This window comes from Lutra lutra, chromosome 7, assembly GCF_902655055.1.
Source record: "Lutra lutra chromosome 7, mLutLut1.2, whole genome shotgun sequence".
NCBI classification, from domain to species: Eukaryota; Metazoa; Chordata; class Mammalia; order Carnivora; family Mustelidae; genus Lutra; species Lutra lutra.
This window is the reverse complement of record NC_062284.1, coordinates 34,256,698-34,277,787: the sequence shown is the minus strand read 5'-3', so window position 1 is coordinate 34,277,787 and position 21,090 is coordinate 34,256,698. Positions and strand designations below refer to the sequence as shown.

The 21,090-nt window shown below is 47.9% G+C and overlaps 1 protein-coding gene across 1 annotated transcript; it reads left to right on the top strand.

Annotated features, from left to right (window-relative positions):
* The first annotated feature begins 476 nt into the window (after positions 1-476).
* LARP6 (La ribonucleoprotein 6, translational regulator) lies at positions 477-21,090 on the top strand. Its single transcript, XM_047737973.1, has 3 exons — positions 477-875; positions 15,404-15,614; positions 19,566-21,090. Exons 1-3 carry the CDS (start codon positions 676-678, stop codon positions 20,631-20,633), a joined length of 1,479 nt encoding a protein of 492 aa, XP_047593929.1. The 5' UTR covers positions 477-675; the 3' UTR covers positions 20,634-21,090.

Here is a 21,090-nt window from a genome sequence, read left to right as displayed (position 1 = left end):
ACACGAAGTTCAGAATCCTGTATCTTGATTCGGGAGATCTGGTTGGGCCCTGAGAATGCGCGTTTCTTACAAGTTTCCAGGTAGGGCTGGGGTTGCTGGTCTGGGGACCACACTTTTGAGAACCACGGGTTTAGGGCATTGCAGGAACCAAGTCCGTCACAGGGCGCACACTCAGTTTGGTTGTACCAAGGAGACTAACGATGGAGATTGAGGTCGTCTTGGCAGGTCCGTGGGGGACACGCCGGGAGGCACAGAAGCCCCTTAAGAAGCCCCTTGCTGTCCGTGCCTGCCACCCCCCCAGGCCTCCGCACACTAAGTCCCTCTCTCCTCTCGGTGGCCTTGTGGAGCGGAGCGGGTAGGAGGAGCGAACCGCGGGCGGCCCCGGAGGCGCCGGGGGTCGGACGCATCTCTGCGGGACGGGCGGTGCGCGGGGACCGCGGAGGAAGTCGCCCTCCCCCGCCGCGGCCCCGCCCGCTTTGGCGCGCGACTGGCGGCTGGCGGCCCGGGCGGTGGCAGCGGTGGCGGCGGCGGCGCGGGGCGGGGCGCCGCGACCCCCGTCCCCTCCCGGGCGCGCTAGCCGCGCCCCCGCCCCCTCGTCGCAGTCGCTGCCGCCCGGCTGGCTGGGCCTCGGGGCGCGGGCAGCCGCGGCGCCGCATTCCCGGCCGGCCCCGAGCCATGGCCCAGGCGGGCGAGGAGGCGCTGCCCGGGCCCGAGACCGCGGTGCAAATCCGCGTCGCCATCCAGGAGGCCGAAGACGTGGAGGAGCAGGAGGACGACGAGGAGGGGGCGGAGGCGCGCGGCGCGGGGGACCCGGCCCGGTACCTGAGCCCGGGCTGGGGCAGCGCCAGCGAGGAGGAGCCGAGCCGCGGGCACAGGTAGGCACAGCAGCGCGGCCCGGCCGAGGGGAGCCCGCCCCGGGTCCCGGCCGAGCAGGAGCGCGGGGACAACTCCACGGGCGGAGCCGCTCGGGGCAGCCCCGGCGCGGAGCCGCTGCTCCGGGTGTCCCAGCGAGGGCAGGACCTGCTTTCGGCGGTGGCTGGTGTCGCCCGAGCGGAGCTCCCGGGGCTGGCGGCGGGGCTCTGAGGGGCCTGGCCGGGGACATGCTCTGGGACCCGGGAGGAATTCCTTCCTGGGCCATCCTGGCCATCCTCTTTCCCCCGGAGGAGTCTCTCCTGGCGCGCGCTCCCCCGGGACCTTCCCCAAAGCCTATTCCGGCCGGGTCCTCCGCTCCGAGACCGGCCCACCTCCCCCTGAGACGGGCCCCACCGAGCCTTCACTGCCTCCTTCCTCTTGTCCCCTCGTCAGCCCAAATGGGTGGGGGCAGCCTAGGCCCAGCTGACACTTGCTGCTGGGGGATCCGAGGAGCGATTTCGTGGTGCGGAGAGCTCTCCTGCTCTGATTTGGAATCAGCTCAAGTCTTGCTGCTTGCATCCTGGCGGGCCGGGGATTCCCATTTTCACGCAGCCTCCCCCACCTGACTTCTAAGCTTGCATCATCCTCTTGCTGCCTTGCTAGTTGGGTTCCTGAGTGATGGTCAGTGTGGAGCTGTTAAGGTACAGGAAGCCACCTGTCTAACCGTGCCTTTGGGCCCTGAGCCTGTCATCAGCCGGAGACCTTGGACTTGTGTCCACCAACGCCAGCACTTTTGGGGTCTGTGGTTTCGTTCCTGTGGTTGAGATAAGAGTATGGAGTATCCCTAGCCCGCAGAGTAGAGCAATGGCAGAACTTGTGAATTCCGAGAAGTGCCCACAGGAACTTCCTATGAACCCTCTTTCTTCAGGGTTTCGGGGCACATGCTTTCAGTTGTCAGGGCTCTGCAGGGTCATTCCCTGGCAGGCGGATGTTTAATTCATTGGCAGAATGCTGAACTGAAGGGCATGAGGATACTGGGATGGGAGCCATTCCCGATCCTTGGCTGACCCTTCCCCAATGGAAGAGGTCTGGAGGTAGGTACCCAGAGATTCGGGACAGCTCAGTGAAGACAGAGGGATCCAAGGAGGAAAGGCCAGCCCCAGAGTTGAAAGCAGAAACACCGGACCATGAGCAGATGATACAGAAGCTACAGTAGATCTGTCAGTCAGCCCTCTATACACTGTAAAACCTGATTCATTCACTCACGCATTGGTTCAGCTCCGTGCTGAGAATAAAAATAATCGGTCCGTAGTTACTGACATCTCAATCTCCAGGAGAAGGCGGCCATCTAGACAAAAAATTTCAGAGGTTATGTAAAGGAGCTCAGAGTGCCTGATGTTTCTGATTTCATTTGCCTGTGACTATGGCGAAGAGCTCCCCCCTATACTGGGACTAAGTTTTGGCATCGCACCATTAGCAGGCATTAAAGCCCTACTTATTTCTTGGGCCTGGAAAGAGCCCCCTGTGGAGAGTAGGAGAACATGATCCTCATTTGGGTGGGCTTCTTGCCCCCACCCCCCACACTCTCTCTCCAGAGCCACCCTTCCTTCCCAACTCTAGGGACTGGAGTCTCATGGAGCTTTCGAGTTGAAGCATTTCCTGCTGCCCACACTGGCAGAGAGCTGACCCCAGAAAATCCCTGGAAGCTCTTCTGGGTAGTGGAGCTGACAGAGCCCAGCAGGCAGACATCCAGAGCCGGAGAATGCAGCCGAGGACAGGATCCATGCTGTCCCCCTGTTTGGGCTGGCCTGGCAGAGCAGCCGCCCCTGCCCCATGGGGCCATTTCTCAGTTTCCAGAGCCTTCAGGAGAAAGCCTAAGTTCCTGTGTGTTGAGATGTGGCACCCACCCACCTCATCCCCTTGGCCCATGGCTCCTTTCCTGGCTGTCTCAGTAATTCGTGCTCCCCCAGCACTAACCCCCTAGATTCCAGAAAATAGGGTACAGTTTTGTGTCTGCACACCTTTGCCCTCCCTCTTCTGGGTCTCTCTGATTGCCTGATCGATCTCTAGTCAGCCTTAAAACTTCACTGCGCCTACTAGGTATTTCTCCAAAGGATACAAACCTAGTGATTCGAAGGGGCACGTGCACTCCAATGTTTATAACTGTAGTGTCCACTATAGCCAAACTTCGGCAAGAGCCCAGATGTCTGTTGACAGAAGATTGGATAAGGAAGATGTAGTGTGTATATATGCAGTGGCATATTACTCAGCCATCAGAAAGAATGAAATTTTGACACTTGCAATGATATGGATGGAACGAGAGGATATTATGCTCAGTGAAATCGGTCAGTTAGACAAAGACAAATACCCTATGATTCCAGTCCTAGGTGGAATTTAAGAAACAAAACCTATGAACATGGGGAAGGGAAGGAAAAATAAAATAAGATGAAAATTGAGAGGGAGACAAACCATAAGAGATTCTGAACTCTAGGAGACAAATGGAGGGTTGCTGGAGGGGAGGTGGTGGGGGATGGGGGAACTGGGTGCCGGCTGAGCTGGCACATGGAATGAGCACTGGGTGTTCTATGCACCTGATAAATCATTAAATTCTACCCCTGAAACTAAAACAACAAAAACACTTCACTGCTTTGTCTCCCCAAACCCCAGTTCCCACCCCAAAGCTGTTTGTTTCCCGTCCTCAGAGTTGCCTTAGTACTCTGCACGTTTTATACCCAGCATTAACCTCGGCTGTAATCGTGTAGTTCTGTCTCCCTCACAAGAATGTGAGCATCATGAATTTGGGGGCCATGCTTGCCTTGCTTTCATTGTATCCCCAGCACCTGGTATAGAGTGGGTGCTCCTGAGTATTTGTTGAACGAATGCATGTCTCTGTCATTGCATCATGCCATTGGGTTGAAGTATTTGCGTAGTTTTCACCCAACAAGATAGTGAGATCCTTGAAGCCCGTGACCTCACCTTGGTCCTCGCTCTACCACCAGTACTCAGCCCACTACTTGGCCTTACCCTGGGGTCCCAGCAACACGTGGAAATAAGAAAAATGTTCTTTAGTCTTCTCCCCACACCTCTCTCACCAAAAAGGTGCCTTTCTTTTTATTCTCACCTTTTCGAAATAAAAATTCAAACATAAAATGTGGAAGGGTAGTATTGTGAGCATTGGTACATCTACCGTCTGGATTTAACAGTTGTTAGTATTTTGCCCTATTTGTTTGATAGACTTATGGGCGGTTTTCTCTGAACCAACTGAAAATACACACAAGACTTACTGTACCCTTAGCACCTTGAGAGCTCTTACTAATGACCACTTCCTGTAAAACCATATACTATTATTGCAATTAAGAGAATTAACAACGATTCCTTAGTTTAATCCCTAAAATGATCTTATAGCCAAGCTCCATATTTCGGTCTCCCCCCACCCCAAGCATCCCACATTGTATTTTATACATGTTTCTTTCTCCCCCTCCAACCAGAATCCAGCCCAGGTGGTGCCGTTTGCCTGTTATGTCTCTTCAGAATCTTTTAATCTAGAACATTCGCACTTTTTTTTTCTTTAAATGCGTTGCTATTTTGAAAGAAGAGGCCAGATGTCTTGTTGAATGTTTCCCGGTTGGAATTGGTCTGATTTTGTTCTGATCGTCTAGTTTAACTTGCTCCTTTGTACCCTGTGTTTCCTGTCAATCGGAAGGTAGACTAAGGGCTTGATTCAATTCGGATTCAACATTTTGGCAAGAACACCTCATAGGCAATGCCACAGACTTTTTGCTGCATCACCGCAGGTGGCTTTCACCAAAGTGATGCTCTAATTTGACCACTTGACTAATATGATCTTGCCATTGTGAAGGTACGTCTCTCCCCTTGCAATTAACAAGTAATACATGGGTGTCCTGTGAATATTCTTTCACTGAGGCCCTTTACCTAACGGTTTGAGCATCCACGGGCGATCCTTGCCTGAGTCAGTTCTTCGGGAATTACAGATTGGTGATTTTCTAATTTTATTATCCTTTGTACATTGATTAGCTGGCATTCTTCTATGTAAGAGAGCTTTGCCTCATCATCTGGGTCTGAACAAGAATCCCTTCTAAGGAAGCAACATAAATGCTTAATGACCAGTTTTCAAAGAGAGGAGTGGGTGTAATCGTCACATCAAATAATTTAAATTAGAACCCTCCTTTGGCCCTCCTCGATTCATGGACTTTTGTTATTCACTTTTTAAAAATTGGTTACAATCATTATTTTTGATGTTTACAATGTCCCTGATTCAGTAGTGAAAGCCTTTCAGATTGGCTTCAGTATAGCCTTTCAGAACATGCCCTTGAGTCTTTTGAGCACTTTCTTGCTTTGTGATGCTAGATATTCTGGGCTTACTTTGTACTTTTCCTACCTGGGTCATGGGATCCAGCCATTTCCACAGGAATCCCTGTGGCTAGTATTTTCCAAATACTAGCGGAAAGGTATTTAGAAACCAAGACTTAGAATCAAGAGTGCTAATTTCCACTGGGGCAACATTGGTTTTAGCCCTTTCAATAGTGCTAGGAAATACATTAAAAAAATAATTTTATATTGATGATTCTAATTCATATTTGACATTATAGGGTTTTTGTTTTACTTCTTTTATTTTTTTGCACTGACAGTCTTGATTCTTAACAGCATTAATATATTTACTCGTTTTGTCTTACAATGTGTAAAAATGACTTAAAACTATAATACTAAATATCAGCATGAATAATAAAATCACGGAAGCATACCTTCATTTAACAAACAGAAACATCTAGGTTCCTTTCTCCCCATGATGTTTCAGGGACATTGCATAAGCTATCTTTTCTCTGTTCTGGGTGACCATAGTGAAAGGCTCCGTTTATTAATGCCAGCTATGTACTGGATGAGGAACTAAGGACTTTGCATACATTATCTCTGCTTTACACCACAAACCATTATTTAGACCTGCAGAGACACCCACTGCTTTTGCTCCTTTCCCAGGCCCTAGAAATTATGCCAGAATAGCATATTAGAACAGCACGTAAGATAAGAGCGTCATGATGTCTGTAATAAGTCTATAAGAACCCATGGGCCATCCAGACATAGCATGGGCCTCCACTAGTAGCATCCAAAATATAATTATTCCCATAATGCCTTTCCACAGTTGGACACATCTCCAACATTTATATATTTATATAATGCAATATATGCAATATATGTTTCCAAGTTGTCTCTCTGAAAAACCATTATCTTTTGAATCTGTCCTTGTGTTCTTATATTGCATTATCAATTTGGTTGCCTTTAGAACCTTTTAAGATTCATTATCTTTTTCTAGAATCAAGTCAAATGGAGTTATACGCAGATTGTACTGAACCCTGGTGTTTTTCATAAATGATGCTTTCTCTTTTCTGTTCAATATCCACCTGGTTGGTGTCCACCATTTTCCTGGTATTGGCAGCCAAAGCACCATAGTAGATCATCTGCAAGGATAGACAATGAGGCCACAAAAACTTTTCTGTGTTGAAAACCACAGTGAAGAGCTCATTATTCAACCATTTTATTTGGGGTATTTTTATTCATATGATGACATTTGATTGACCATTCAGTTAATATCTCCAGATTATCTTGATATTTTATGAGAAAGGCAATCCTGGAGATTTTATGCTATACTTCTTTCTCTAGATCATTTACAAATATGATAAATATTTCAACTCTGACCCATGGAGCCCAGTCCTTTGTTTTGAAATGTACCTCCTTATTTCTACCCTTTGTTTTCATTTCTAGCAGGTTTACAGCTATTTAAAAAAAAAAACCCCACACATTAGTATCCCCAATTTACAATGATGTATTTAAAAAGAAACAATAATATAAACATAAAACTTAAATGTATATATTTTTTTCAAAGCTCTCTTGAAAGGCCACACATGACATATTTGTCAGTAACCATACTTCCTGTCTCAGAGAATCCTGATAGGTGGGATTTGTCCTTACAGAAGCTATTCACTTTACATTGGCGATGCTTTGTAAAGTCTACTATGTGCGAGGCTCTGGGATGGTACCAGAATGAAAGAAACCAATGTGAATCCTACCCTCCAGGGGATGAGGGTCCAGGGCATTAATTAGATATGCACATAGTAGCTATGATACAAGTACGGACAAGTGTTAGGAGAGGTTGAAGTTATTTCCTTCCAGGGAGTGTTGCATTTGAGTTGGAGCTTGGTGTATGGCTAGGATTTGGACCTGAAAGATGGAGACCAGAAGTTCAAGGAGATGGAACAGCGTGCACCAAGAGATAGAGTCCAGAAACCTTGCAACACGCACAGGGACCTATTCATCTTTCACTTGCTTTTGTTTTAGAGCAAAGGATCTGAAAGGAAATAGAAAGAAATATGTTCAGAAGCTGGTGACTGCCAGATTGGAAATGAATCTAAATGAAGAGCTAAGGACTTTGGATTTTATTTAATAAAATAGAAAACATTAGTATTAGAATTAAAGTAGAGGAACGACATAGCCATTCTTTGAAATGTGTAATAAGGCACAGAGTGGAAGAGGCTTAAGCCAAAATACAACAGGAGTGGAGTAGGGGGAGGTGGGAGGAGGTGGGAAGACAGAACCCTAGAAAGATTCTGGTTAGGAAATGTGTGAAGGATGCAGGGATTAAAAGGGATGCTGCTATCTGAGAGGTGATTTAAGTTCTGCCTTTAGAACAATTGCCTGATCGTGAAAAGTAGCAACCAACATATTATTCACTTTCAAGGAGAAAAAGAAGAAATAGGATTATTTTCTAAAGGAATTGAATGAACTAACTGGTGAGCTTGGGCAGCTAAGGTAGAGCTGGTACCTGCAGAGGAACTCCTCCTCCATATAAAGCCCCTATTTAGTAATTCCCTGCCTGTCTGCCTGCCAGTGAAGCCTCCCCACCCCACCCCCAGGTCTGTAGAACCACCTAGGAAGAAAAGCAATCGCAGTATACTACTGTGGAGGGAACCTACTCGACCCACCAAGGAAAAGCAACCCAGACCTTCCTCTACTTTTCACAATAAATAGCCATGGAGCACAACTCCCTACTTGTTAAGTGTGGACTGTGTACTCCCTTCCAAAGTGCACAGTAGGAAAGGTGGGGGGGAAAGGCAGTAACTTTGCAGTGGAGACACCAGATAACACTACTGGGTCAACATTACAATGATCAGGTATGTTGAGAGTCCCCTTGATATGATGTGACGAGAATGTAAATTTACCTCTGTCGTCCTCTTCCCTAAAACCCAGACACACCATCTACTCAGTCATAAAAAATAGCAGATAAATCCCAAATGAAGGACGTTCTACAACATATCTGACCAGGACTGCTCAACACAGTCAAGGTCATTAAAAATAAAGAAAACCTGAAAAACTGTTCCACCAAGAGGAGCCTGGGGAGACATGATGACTACATCTAATATAGAATCCTGGATGGGATTCTGAAAGAGAAAAAGGCCATTAGGTTAAAAAAAAAAAAAAAAAAAAAAAAAAAAAAAAAAAAAAAAAAAACTAAGGAAATCTGAATAATCTGGGCTTCAGCTAATAGTCTGGAAATCTGGACTTTAGCTAATAATAATGTATTGATAACAGTTCATTAAATGTACCATACTAATACAAAATATGAAATACAGAAGTCTGATGTAGGATATATGGGAACTTTGTACTACTTTCACAATTTTTCTGTAAGTCTGAAATTATTCTAAAGTAAGTTTGTTTAAAAAAATTTTAATAAAGAAAAAGATGAATTCCCAGTTACATGAAGAAAACCAATTACATGAAATTAGGTGAAAAACTGACCCAGAGGGTATAGAGGTGACTCTGTTGGAAACAAAAATATGTATTTATGTATATTTATATGTCTATACACACACACACTCTGGTTAGTATCCGAGAGAGAATTTAATATATTGCATCCACAAAACAAGAATAGGATGTTTTTTAAAAGAAATATTCTGAAGACATAAAAGAGTTCTTAGAGAGTACATAATTCTGAAATTGAGCAACTCATCAACAAAGATGAGAAGATAATGTCAAGAAATCTCTTGCCATGTAAATCAAAGACAAGGGCAAAGACAGACAATATGAAAGAGAGGATAGGAGACAGAAGATCAATCCAAGTGGTCAGTCAACTAATAAAACCCTAAGAAAGAAATGTAATGTTAGCAAATGACTTAGCCCTTCACAGAGTAATGTTTGTAGTCATAAAAATTGAAGACAGTAGGGACACCTGGGTGCCTCAGTCGGTTAAGTGTCTGCCTTCAACTCAGGTCATGATCCCAGGGTCCTGGGATCCAGCCCCGCTGTTCAGCCCCTGAACAGGGAGCCTGCTTCTCCCTCTGCCTGCTGCTCTCCCTGCTTGTGCTCTCTCGCTCTTTCTCTCTCTCTGACAAATAGATAAATAAAAAATCTTTAAAAAAATAAGATTAAAAAATAAAAGACAATGGATTGGCTTTCAACTTTCAGTATCTAAAAACAAAACATGGACTATTAGTTACAGAATAGAATGTAAGCATAATGAACCATGACAAAATAAAATGAAGGTACATCTGATAGAATTTGAAAGATTAGAAGTGGAAGGAGGAGAGAAGAAGGTAGGGTTATAACACACACATCAAGGTAGGGAGGAAGCGAGACATATCATCTAATATTGATGGAATAAGAGAGAATTTTAACTGTATTATTTTAAAAACAATTAGAAGGCTAATAAAAATAACAAAATATTAAAAAATTAGAAGAAGAGGCTTTGGGAGATGAGTGACCCCAAGTCCTCACCTTATATAATAGGAAATGAGTAGAGAACGTTGAAAATTGGCAAGTGAGAAATAGAACCATGAACATTTTTATAGAACCACAAGGCAACTCTCCTAAGAATGAAAGGGTTGAATAGAGGTTGCCTCTAGGGAGGAGAGGTAGAACGGGGAATCATTGCCTTTTTTTTTTTTTAAAGATTTTATTTTCTTATTTGACAGAGAGAAACACAGAGAGAGAGGGAATACAAGCAGAGGGAGTGGGAGAGGTAGAAGCAAGCTTCCTGCTGAGCAAGGAGCCAGATGCAGGGCTTGATCCCAGGACCCTGGGATCATGACCTGAACTGAAGCCAGATACCTAACAACTGAGCCACTCAGGCGCCCCTCGTTGCTTTCTTTTTAAGTTAAGTGCTATTTTGTTTTATTTTTTTGCTACATGTATGTATTATTTTAATATTTAAGATTCATTTTTGATGAACTATTAATAGTGTCCAAGGGAGAAGTAATGAGGACAGTTGGAATGGAAAAGAGAACAGATGGGAGACACTGCAGAATAAAATCAGCACTTGATAATTGGCTCGGTGTGGGAGCAAAAGAGAGGGCTAAAAGACGCATCTTGGGTTTTGAGTCTAAATGCAAAGAAGAGTGAATAGGGAAAGTAGTTAGTGAGGCAGTTTGAGAGGAAAGATACATAGTCTTTACAGGACAGTTGTAATTGACAGAAAGTTACCAACATTCATATTTTTTTTTAAAGATTTTATTTATTTATTTGACAGACAGAGATCACATGTAGGCAGAGAGGCAGGCAGAGAGAGAGAGAGGAGGAAGCAGGCTCTCCACTGAGCAGAGAGCCCGATGCGGGGCTCGATCCCAGGACCCTGAGATCATGACCTGAGCCGAAGGCAGAGGCTTTAATCCACTGAGCCACCCAGGTGCCCCCCAACGTTCATATTTAAGGGATATAAACTTCTTTGATGTTCCTAAAGGATACAGGGTCTTTTTCATTCAAAGGCTGTTGATGGAACCAGGAGACAAGGCAGCGTGCTCCCAGATATGCAAAAGGGCCTTGCCTATCTTCCAAGGTCCTCCTTTGGAGATGCACAGTTGCCACTGACAGCACCCATGCAGAGAGAGGGTCCTAGGGGACAGGAAGCTCACCCCTGCACTTGTATAGGGGATTATTTCACCTCCCCAGGACCGCCCACCTGTTCTGGAATCTGGCTACCTGCCTGTCTGCTCACTGGGTGCAAAGAACTGGTGCAGAGTCGCGCCCCCCACCCCCACTCCCCCTCCCCCCTCCCCCAACACAGTGTGGATTGCTTACTGCGAGACTGTATGAAAGGAAGAGGCCTTTCCCAGATGGAATGTCCCTCCGCAGACCTAGGCTTCAGTACTCCCCGAGGTCCAGCTCTGCAGAAGGTGATGTTCAGTTCTGGGCATACTGGATTTGGAGTGCTAGGGCTTTCCAAGCAAGCATCGGGCAGGCACTTAGGAATTGAGGATGGGGGCCCAGGAGGAAGAAGAGGGTGGAGGGGTGGGAGGAGGCAGATCTGACTTGGATGAGCTATCCAGGGGCCAAAGTGGGAGGCCACCTGGGGACAAAGAATTGAGGATAGATCCTTGGAGAAATGGGAGCAGAGTGAGTAGACCAGAAGGACAGTTAAATGGGGGAGAAAAATCAGAAAAGAACAAGGCCTAGCGGGAGGAGTACTGAGAAGGAAGTGGTCCACTGTCCCATCCTGCAGTGGGGACCAGATGGCCAAGGTGGAGCAAAGGCACCTGGATATGGCCAATGGAGGCTTTGGCAGAGGCCCAGACATACAGAATGAGTTTGTGGGGTGGGTATGCACAAGGGAGCTCTAGGCAAGTCTGATTGCTTTTCTCAGTCAAGTTGGAGATAAAGTCATCTGCAGGAGGAAGGGCTTCCCATGGCAGACCTTGGGAAGAATGGGACACTCTAGAATGGGCACTGGAGAAATTGAGAAATTACATCCCCATCCTTCTACTGTGTTTCGTTTGTGCATTCACTTCTAACAGTATCAACGACTTTAGTTGGGGAGTAAGACTTACTAGGCTGTGGGTCCCTTTGATGGTCTGGTCGCCTCTGCTATACTTGCTAGTTGTACTAAGTTAGACATATTTTGCCAATACCTGAGTCCACTCAAAACTCTTCACTGGTCATTATCCCACACCTAACCGCAGCTCCTCCTGTTTATTCTCATCCTTGTCAGTGGGGCTTAGACTTCCCCATGCATTTGAGGTTAGTTTATCTGGTGTATCCAACCTGTCCGTTTTAACTACTAGTTAGGGGATAAGCTTTCTCTAATAAAGAGAAAAATCTGTGTTGTCCATCTTGATTCTCCTTTTTCATTCCATTGAATCATTCCATTGATTTATTCCACTTTTCCTTTGGCATGTTTTAAGGACCGCTTTTCTTTCTTTCTTTTTTAAGATTTTATTTATTTATTTGACAGAGAGAGAGAGAGATCACAAGTAGCAGAGGGGCAGGCAGAGGTGGGGGGAGCAGACTCTCTGCTGAGCAGAGAGCCCAATGGGCTCGATCCCAGGACTCTGGGATCATGACCTGAGTCGAAGGCAGAGGCTTATCCCACTGAGCCACCCAGGCGCCCCAAAGGACCACTTTTCTCAATGCAGTATTACTATATAGTATTTGTTTGTAAGTAACAGAAGACCCAGCCAATAAGTGAATTAACCAAATGGATTTTATCTTTCTCATGTAATCAGAAATCTGTAGGTACGTAGTTAGAGGAATTGGTTCAGCAACTCAATAATATCAGAGCCAATAATATCAATATATCAGACCAACCTAATTCTCCTGGCCTTTTTCTTATGGTGGTAAAATAGCTGCTACAGCTCCAACCATCTCATCCACACTCAAAACATAAAAAGGGAAGAGGGAGGGCCAAAAGGTTTTCACTTGTGTTTTATTGGCCATGCCATGACAAATAGCTACTACCTATAACCGAGGCTGAGAAAGTACATATTTAGGTTGATTTTTTGCTTTGTTTTTGTTGTTGTTGCTTTTATAGCCTCCATAATAAAGGGAAGCAAGTGAGAAAGAGTTTGCTATCAGATGTTGGGTGAATCTGACTAATGGCGATCACAGCTATCTTCTAGAAACTTCTAAAATATTCTGTTTGTCTAATGTTTAAGTTGCTTTTGACCTGTTTTATCTTATAGGCTACCCCCATATATTTCCTTGGTTTGCCACCCCATTTTTAAAAGACTTTTGAAAAAACATACTTTTTTTTTTTTTAAAGATTTTATTTATTTATTTGACAGACAGATCACAAGTAGGCAGAGAGGCAGGCAGAGAGAGAGGAGGAAGCAGGCTCCCCGCTGAGCAGAGAGCCCGATGTGGGGCTCGATCCGAGGACTCTGAGATCACGACCTGAGCCGAAGGCAGCGGCTTAACCCACTGAGCCACCCAGGCGCCCCAAAAAACATACTTTTAAAGTTAGTCTCTCATACCATTTTTTCCCCCTCATCAGTATGCGTTTGTCTTGGGACATTGGTGTAGTATTTCAAAAACATTTCCAGACTGTCTGTAGGCAAATAACTAAACTCTTCATTTTAAAATCAACCAACGCCTACTTTTATACTAAAATTATAATTTCTGTATTTGAAAAATCGGGAGACAGATTTATTTAGTATTTTCTCTCCTGCCAAAATATTCCATTTTTATTCTTATCTTGCCTCTTCCACAGTTGGGTTTTGTTGTTTTTGTTGTTTGTTTGTTTTTTGGTGGGGGGTTGGTGAAGAGTCAGTGAAAATTTTGCTGGAGTTGAAGGACCTACATGTACATACCTTTTCCAGCTTTAAACTATCTCAGTAATAGTTGACTTTTACATTCTGAGCCCCCTTACACCTTTTTCGATTATTTTATTTAAGAGCTTAATGCCAGTCCAAGGGAAATGTTAACTGCTTGCTTCTTTTTATTTTTTTTTTAAGATTATTTATTTATTTATTAGAGAGAGAGAGAGAGGAGAGCAAGAGGGGAGCACTAGCGGAGGTGAGGGGCTGAGGGAGAGAAAGAGGGAGAAGCAGACTCCCCATGGGAGCCTGATGTGGGGACTCGATCCCAGGACCCTGAGATCATGACCTGAGCCGAAGAAAGATGCCCAACTGACTGAGTCGCCCTCTGGGAAGCCAGGCAGTTTTTCCCAACAGAGTAGAAGTGCCCAGAATGCTTCAGATGGACTAGGTGTCTGCATCCATCTCCTGAAATACTCACTCTACTCAGCACATGTTCATGGAGACTCTGGGTCTGATTGTCGTGTTACAAGCTGCCATGTAGGAAAGCAGTAATGTTTTCTTCTGAAAGTAATTTTTAGCCAACCCTTTTTCTTGAATAAGATATATATGATATTGTATAATACGTAATCTAATTTGGTCTTTAAATATGCCAGAGAGAACTTACCTTCGAGAGATTCTAATTAATGGTGTCAGCTCTGATGCAGATCTTCACAAAGCCCCTGAATGTTTATGATTTTGAAGTTTTTGTTATCCCTTGGTGAAAGGTTTGCCTTCCTAAAGAAGCTTCGCTCAGGAATTCTTTGGCTTGTTCTCATATCCTAATATTCTCAGGGAGAAGGGGAGGAAGTCTGTTCAGCCGGAGCTGCTGGTGGGTGTGGGTTTCATTTAGAAGGCCCTGCCGAGTGGGATACTTTCCAGATTCCGGGGCAGGGTCCCAACAAAATGTGGAAAATATTATGTGTGCTGGCTTTGGAGACAGAAAATTTGAGTTTTAGTCAATCCTAGATCTGTGGGATAAACGAACCTACCTGCCACCTCCCGGGTTCCAAGGGCGTGCCAGGCACCCGGGTGGGCATTTCTATGTATTAGTTCATTTAATCTTCTGACCACCCTGTCAGGAGAGTGACTGTCATGATTCCAATATACAGATGACAGGACTGAGGTGTAGCAGGGCAGTTCCTCGCCTGAGTTGACTCAGTTACTAAATGGTGGCAGCAGGATTTGAACCTACATGGGCTAACTCTGGGATTGGGACTCTTAATTACTCTGCTAAATTACCTTCTAGAAATCAGGATTTGGGGGGTGGGGTGAGGGAGGGAAGAATAAGAAGGGAATGTGGGAAGCATCCTATCCGTGGCACAGCAGCACACAAATGTTAGTAGAAGGTGGTGTTATTTGAATGACCCTCCACCCATGTTAAAAACAGAAGCTTGATTTCTTTGCCCACTGGGCAAAAGCCAGCCCCGTGGGGCCAGGTGATCATGACCTCTGAGGAGCCCAGTTCACATGTGTTCCAGTGCCGTTTCCTAGGGCAGCAGAAACAAACTACCACGAACTGGCTGGCTTAGAACCCCAGAACTGATTGCCTCATGGTTCTGGAGACCAGAAGTCAGACATCAAGGTGTCCAAAGAGCTCTCCCTTCCCAGGGTCTGGGAACGGGTGGGTCTCAGCCACTCCCCTGGCTTCTGGTGGTTTGCTGGCAATCCTTGATGTTCCTGGGCTCTGCTGCCTCACCCCGATCTCTGCCTTCACCTTCACATGGCATTCTCCCGGTATGCTCGTGCCTCCAGATTTCCCTTGTTTATAAGACACCAGCCACACTGGACTAGGGAACCCCCCACCCCACCCTGGCGTGACCTTGTCTTTAACTGATTACATCTGCAAAGCCCTATTTCCAATAAGGTCACATTCTGACATACAGGGCTTTGGAACGTCAACATACGAAATTTGGGGTAAAGGCGGGTGGAGGACAACAATTCAGCCTGTAACCCCCGGCATCTCCTTCTGGCCCCAGTGGCGCCACGACGAGTGGGGGCGAGAACGAGCGTGAGGACAGCGAGCAGGAGTGGAAGCCCCCGGACCAGGAGTTAATCAGGAAGCTGGTGGACCAGATCGAATTCTACTTTTCTGATGAAAACTTGGAGAAGGATGCCTTCCTGCTCAAGCACGTGCGGAGGAACAAGCTGGGGTACGTGAGCGTCAAGCTCCTCACGTCCTTCAAAAAGGTAAGGCTTCCTTCTCACGAGCTGACTCGAGGATTTCGGGGGGTGGGGGTTGCAGTTCTCAATATTTTTTGATAGCTGGTGATTAGCGATCCCCCCCCACCGGTGCCCCCGCTGTGGGGCCTGAAATAGAGAAAAGTGATCCAGAATGGGTTTAGGATTGCTACGAAGATCATCTTCCCATAGTATCGAAAGAGACCTGGGTGCTGGGACAGATGTCCGCGGGTGGCGGTTAGGAAATAATAGTGCTTGTTCTGAGCAAAGTTCAGGCACTCTTGCCAGGTGAGTGGGTGGCCAAGAGAACGCTGTGCCAGGACACGGGGACTCAGTCGCCTTGAGAGACACCTCCTGGCCTTGGAACTGTGCGATACACAGGCTCTTCCCTTGCCCAGTTGAATAAATAAGAAGGAGGAGCACCTTGGACTTCGGGGAATGACCTCCTTCCAGACTCCAGCAGCCATTGCCGTGTAAGACCAACCTCTCATCAGTGTGGCGACATGGGGTGCCTGATTGCAACCATGTAGGCAGCAGACCCCGCAGCTGGCCTATTGTGTGAAATCCCTCCGTCTCAAAGCATGGACAGATGAGCTGGAGTAAGAACTCCATGTCTCCTGTGGGGGACGTATATTTACTAGAATAGAAAAGCATGGCATGGCCTGTTGCATAACGGGATATGTAACAGCTGGGTCCCGGCCAGGCTGCCTGTGCGTTCTGCCAGAGAGCCCTGGAGGAGAGCTCTTCTCCCCGGGGCTGTTCCCTGCCTCACCTGCTGCTGTGGTCTGTCCTCTCCTCTTGGGCTCTGTCCTTTTATCCAGTCACCAAACCTATCCATCCTGTACCCTGATTGCTGTGGTGGGCACAGGATAGTTGACACGAAGGTGGCATTTCCCCTGCCCTTGCAAAGTCCAGTGAAGGAAAGAGCTCAGTGTAGGGCTGAACGATGACCATGGGCAGTGAAAGCGCAAAGTCGTGTTCATCAGAGCCAGTTACTCTGCCTGGATGATGGAGAAGTCTTTCTAGAAGTAGTGACATTGAAATAGGATCTTGGAGGACGAGTAGGAGTTTTCAGGGTAAAGGAGAAGGGAAGGGGCTCTTCATGTTCTGCATCTACCGGGAGCTAGCATCTGATCCTACAGGTTAAGGGTTAGTCCCACAGGACCGGCCCAATTCAGGAGCCAGTGGCCAACAGGAGGCTCCCAGGTCACCCACAGCTCCTGTCCAACGTGGCTAAAAATCACAGATTCTCATCACCTCCTCCCCCTTGGATTTGATTTTTTGCAGAAAGAGCTCACAGAACTCAGGGAAACACTTGCTTAGGTTGGCCAGTTTAATAAAGGCTGTGATAAAGGATATAGACCAACAGCCAGCTGAAGAGATCAGCAGAACAAGGTCCTGAGTGCGGGAGCTCCTGTCCCTGCGGAGTTGGGGTGTGTCACCCTCCCTGTACGTGGATGCAGTCATCAATCTGGAAATGCTCTGAAGCCTGTGGTATTGGGATTTTTATGGAGGCTTCCTCATGGAGGCACAATCAAACATTAACTCAGTTTCCTGCCCCTCTCCCTTCCCTGAAAATTCCAAGCTTCTAACCATGGCTTGGTCTTTCTGGTGATGGGCCCTCAACCAGGAGCCACCAGGGAGCCTGCCCAGAATTGCCTCATTAGAACAAAAGCTTCTCCTAGTGCTTTTGTCCCGGAGGAACTGCCAGGGTTCGAGCAGCTCCGTGCCAGGAAGGGGGACACAGAACAACGGATATATATGATAGAGAGGGACTGTTCCATCATTTTCCGTGAGGCCTCAAGTTGGGTTTGATTCCAAGCTGAAACCGTCGACATCAGTTTCAGGAGCTGCTGCGTTGAAATAGGAAAGATCTTTCAGAAGATCTTTTGTGTCAAATGAAGAAATGCAGAAATGCTGCTTCAGAGAAGTATTTGAACGTTAAAATCCCCGAGTCCTATCAAAATGGTATGTCGCAATATCATACGTGTCCAGGGAACGGTGAGCAAACCCTCACATGGAAGTGTTTGTGGGGGACCCCAAAACAAAGCAGCCAGTGGGCGTCCCTTTATTTCTTCCCTAGGGACCCTAAGAGTCAGCCTGACTTTTTTTTTCCTGTTGAAGCTGCCACTATGGCACTAGACACAGCCTCCCCAGCACCTCCAAAATGACAACAAAGGCCCTTTCCATTCTAAAGGCTTTCCCGCTGATCATAATAGGAGACACATATGACAAACAGTGAAATGGCAGTTTCTGAGACTCTTAGGAAGTTCTTCCAGTTAATTGCACAAGGAGAGCACCTCCGGGTTCCTTGTCTGAGATGGTGCCCAAGGACGCTCGGGCTTAACCTGCATTTCCTAGCGGACTCTGCTCCTGGTTCTGGAGGGGTGCTGGTTCTTGCCAGAGCCCGCGTTCTTCTCCCTTGCATGTGGCCTTCCATCGGCTTCTCTAGACCTTGGAGTAAGGCAGCACCAGCCTGCCCCGAGCACTCCCCGTTCAGGCTTCAGGCTTTGGCACTCGCTTTGTCTTTCCTCTCCTGAATGCTCCCTTCCTGACTGGTATGGAGAAGGCTCCCTGCCGTGTCATCCTATGAGAGCTGCTGCCTGGCTTCCTCACAACCTAGCAGTGACCTTTGGTCAGCATCTCTCTCTCCCCTTGCTGGATCCCTGATGGACTCCGTTCACCTGTAGTCTGACCCTTTGCCTGGACCTTCGCTGACCCTCTGTCCTTGGTGTGTGTCATGGAGATCAGCCCATTGGTCCTGGGTGTAGGCGACTTGTGGTTCCCACACCCTCAGCCCAGTCTGGGCCATTTCACCCCGAGACCAGGACTAGAGTGGACAGTGCCCCCTCTGCCTGTACTGAGAGATCTGCAAGGGGTCTCCCCCTCCGCCCCGCCCTGTGCTGTCCTGTGCTAGCCAGCCTCCATTCTTGAGTTCTGGGAAGCTTCTGTCTGGTCTCAGGGCTCCTCTGCACAGCGCCTGCATTGGCCTGGCCTCAGAGGACTCAGGGTGATTTTGCCATTCCTGGCTCAGGTTACCCACCCCACCCACCTCCACTGTTTCCTTGGAATGGGATGACTCATTCCCCCAGCGTTCCCTCCAGCGGAAGTGGGCCTCTTGAAAATTACTGTTTTACAATATAAACATAGCCTTCATATAGTGCACGTCAACCCGCAGTTTCCACCCAGGGAGGAGGAGGGAGGGAGGGACTGTTGCATCATTCTCCATGAGGCCCTACTTGGATTTTATTCCAGGTCAAAAGGGCCCACATCACTTTCAGGAGATATTGCAGTGGAACACGAAAGATCTTTTGGAACTTTCTGTGTATCAAATGCGTAAACAGAGAAACACGACTTCAGAGACATATTCGGATGTTAAAAATCTCCGAATCCTGTCTAAATGGTGGCACGTAATCTTTGAAGTGATGATAGCACATGATACTTACTGAGCACTCGCCATGAGCTAGACACTGTTCTGGGTTTCGTATGTGGATGTATCAGGTATGTCTGCGTATAGATCTGTATCTGTTGATTTAGTCATTTGATCCTCATGACAGCCTGTGAGGTGGACACGAGTAGTGTCTTCATTTGACAGATGAGGGAGTTGAGACACTGAGAGCCTGGGAAATGTCAAGTCTTACCGCCAGCCCGAGGTGGGCCTTGGACTTGGGTGTCTAACAGCCTTGTCGCAGGGCCTCAACCGCTAAATGTGTGTGCACTCGACTATCTCCATCCCCACAGAAAGTTCTGTCGGACGGCACTGCTCTACGCCGCCGCCTGGCTTGACGTCATCACAGCGTGTGCGTTCGCTCACTGGACGTTTGAATGCCCTAGCCCGCCAGCTAGGATGCTGGCCACCAGCATTCCAGGGGGTGAGGAAAGGAGGGAGGGAGATGACAGAGCCCAGGAGGTGGGCAAGGATAGGTGGGTACCATTCCAGATGTGCTTTGTCTTCTTCAGGTGAAACACCTGACCCGGGACTGGAGAACCACGGCGCACGCCTTGAAGTACTCGGTGAGCCTGGAGCTGAATGAGGACCAGCGGAAGGTGAGGCGGACCACCCCCGTCCCCCTCTTCCCCAACGAGAACCTCCCGAGCAAGATGCTCCTGGTCTACGATCTCCACCTCTCCCCCAAGCCGTGGGCCCCGGCCACCCCCCCGAAGAATGGGAGGGTGCAGGAGAAGGTCATGGAGCACCTGCTCAAGCTCTTCGGGACCTTCGGGGTCATCTCGTCAGTGCGGATCCTCAAACCCGGGAGGGAGCTGCCCCCCGATATCCGGAGGATCAGCAGCCGGTACAGCCAGGTGGGGACCCAGGAGTGTGCCATTGTGGAATTTGAGGAGGTGGACGCGGCCATCAAAGCCCACGAGTTCATGAGCACAGAGTCCCAGGGCAGGGAGAACATGAAGGCTGTCCTGATTGGCATGAAACCACCCAAAAAGAAACCTCTCAAAGACAAGAATCAGGACGAGGAGCCCGCTGTGAGCAGCCACCCGAACAGGTCCCTGAACAAGAGAGTGGAGGAGCTACAGTACATGGGGGACGAGTCTTCCGCCAACAGCTCCTCCGACCCCGAGAGCAATCCCACGTCACCCATGGCGGGCCGGCGGCACACGGTCACCAACAAGCTCAGTCCTTCCGGCCACCAGAATCTCTTTCTGAGCCCGAACGCCTCGCCGTGCTCGAGTCCCTGGAGCAGCCCCTTGGCTCAACGCAAAGGCGTTTCCAGAAAATCCCCGCTGGCCGAGGAGGGGCGGCTGAACTGCGGCACCAGCCCCGAGATCTTCCGCAAGTGCATGGACTACTCCTCTGACAGCAGCATCACTCCCTCTGGCAGCCCGTGGGTCCGGAGGCGCCGCCTGGCTGAGATGGCGACCCCAGAGAGGAGCCCCGGCGTGAGCCCTCTGCTGTCCCGGAAGATGCAGACGGCAGACGGGTTACCCGTGGGGGTGCTGAGACTGCCCAGGGGCCCTGACAACACCCGGGGATTCCATGGTGGACACGAGAGAGGCAGGGCCTATGTATAAATACCTTCGATTTTTCATACCGGCTCCCTCAAAATACCTAGCATGGCATAGAATGCAATTAGGTCCCCATCGGAAGATTTTGTATACATGTAGACCTCTTAATTTATACATTTGTAATGTATATAAGTTGTCTGGTACACTGTGGGTTTAAGAACATCTTCTAGTTCAGAACAACCAGCATGACCATTATTTTGCTGATGCCCAATGTGTCTGAATGTCACGGCCCTGCAGGGCTGCAGGACCGAGGCTCCCCGGGGTCAGTCGGGCCGCCGGTCTCTTCTTCAAGGCAGAGTTCTTCCCCGCAGCAACTGAGCTGTCCTCGGCGGGCCATGCGGGGCCTTCCAGAGAGCCCATGGGAGTTCTTTTCTGTAATGGACATTCGTTCAGCCAGTAGCATGGTATCTCACGGGACCAAATGTGTGTTTCCTGTCAAATAAATAAATAATAAAACACCCGA

What these genes read in the sequence shown, in the direction of transcription:
- LARP6 (XM_047737973.1), top strand. Translation starts at nt 676, where the DNA reads ATGGCCCAGGCGGGCGAGGAGGCGCTGCCCGGGCCCGAGACCGCGGTG. An exon ending in GAGCCGAGCCGCGGGCACAG is followed by an intron (nt 876 to 15,403) that starts GTAGGCACAGCA and finishes TTCTGGCCCCAG; the next exon opens with TGGCGCCACGACGAGTGGGG. An exon ending in TCCTCACGTCCTTCAAAAAG is followed by an intron (nt 15,615 to 19,565) that starts GTAAGGCTTCCT and finishes TGTCTTCTTCAG; the next exon opens with GTGAAACACCTGACCCGGGA.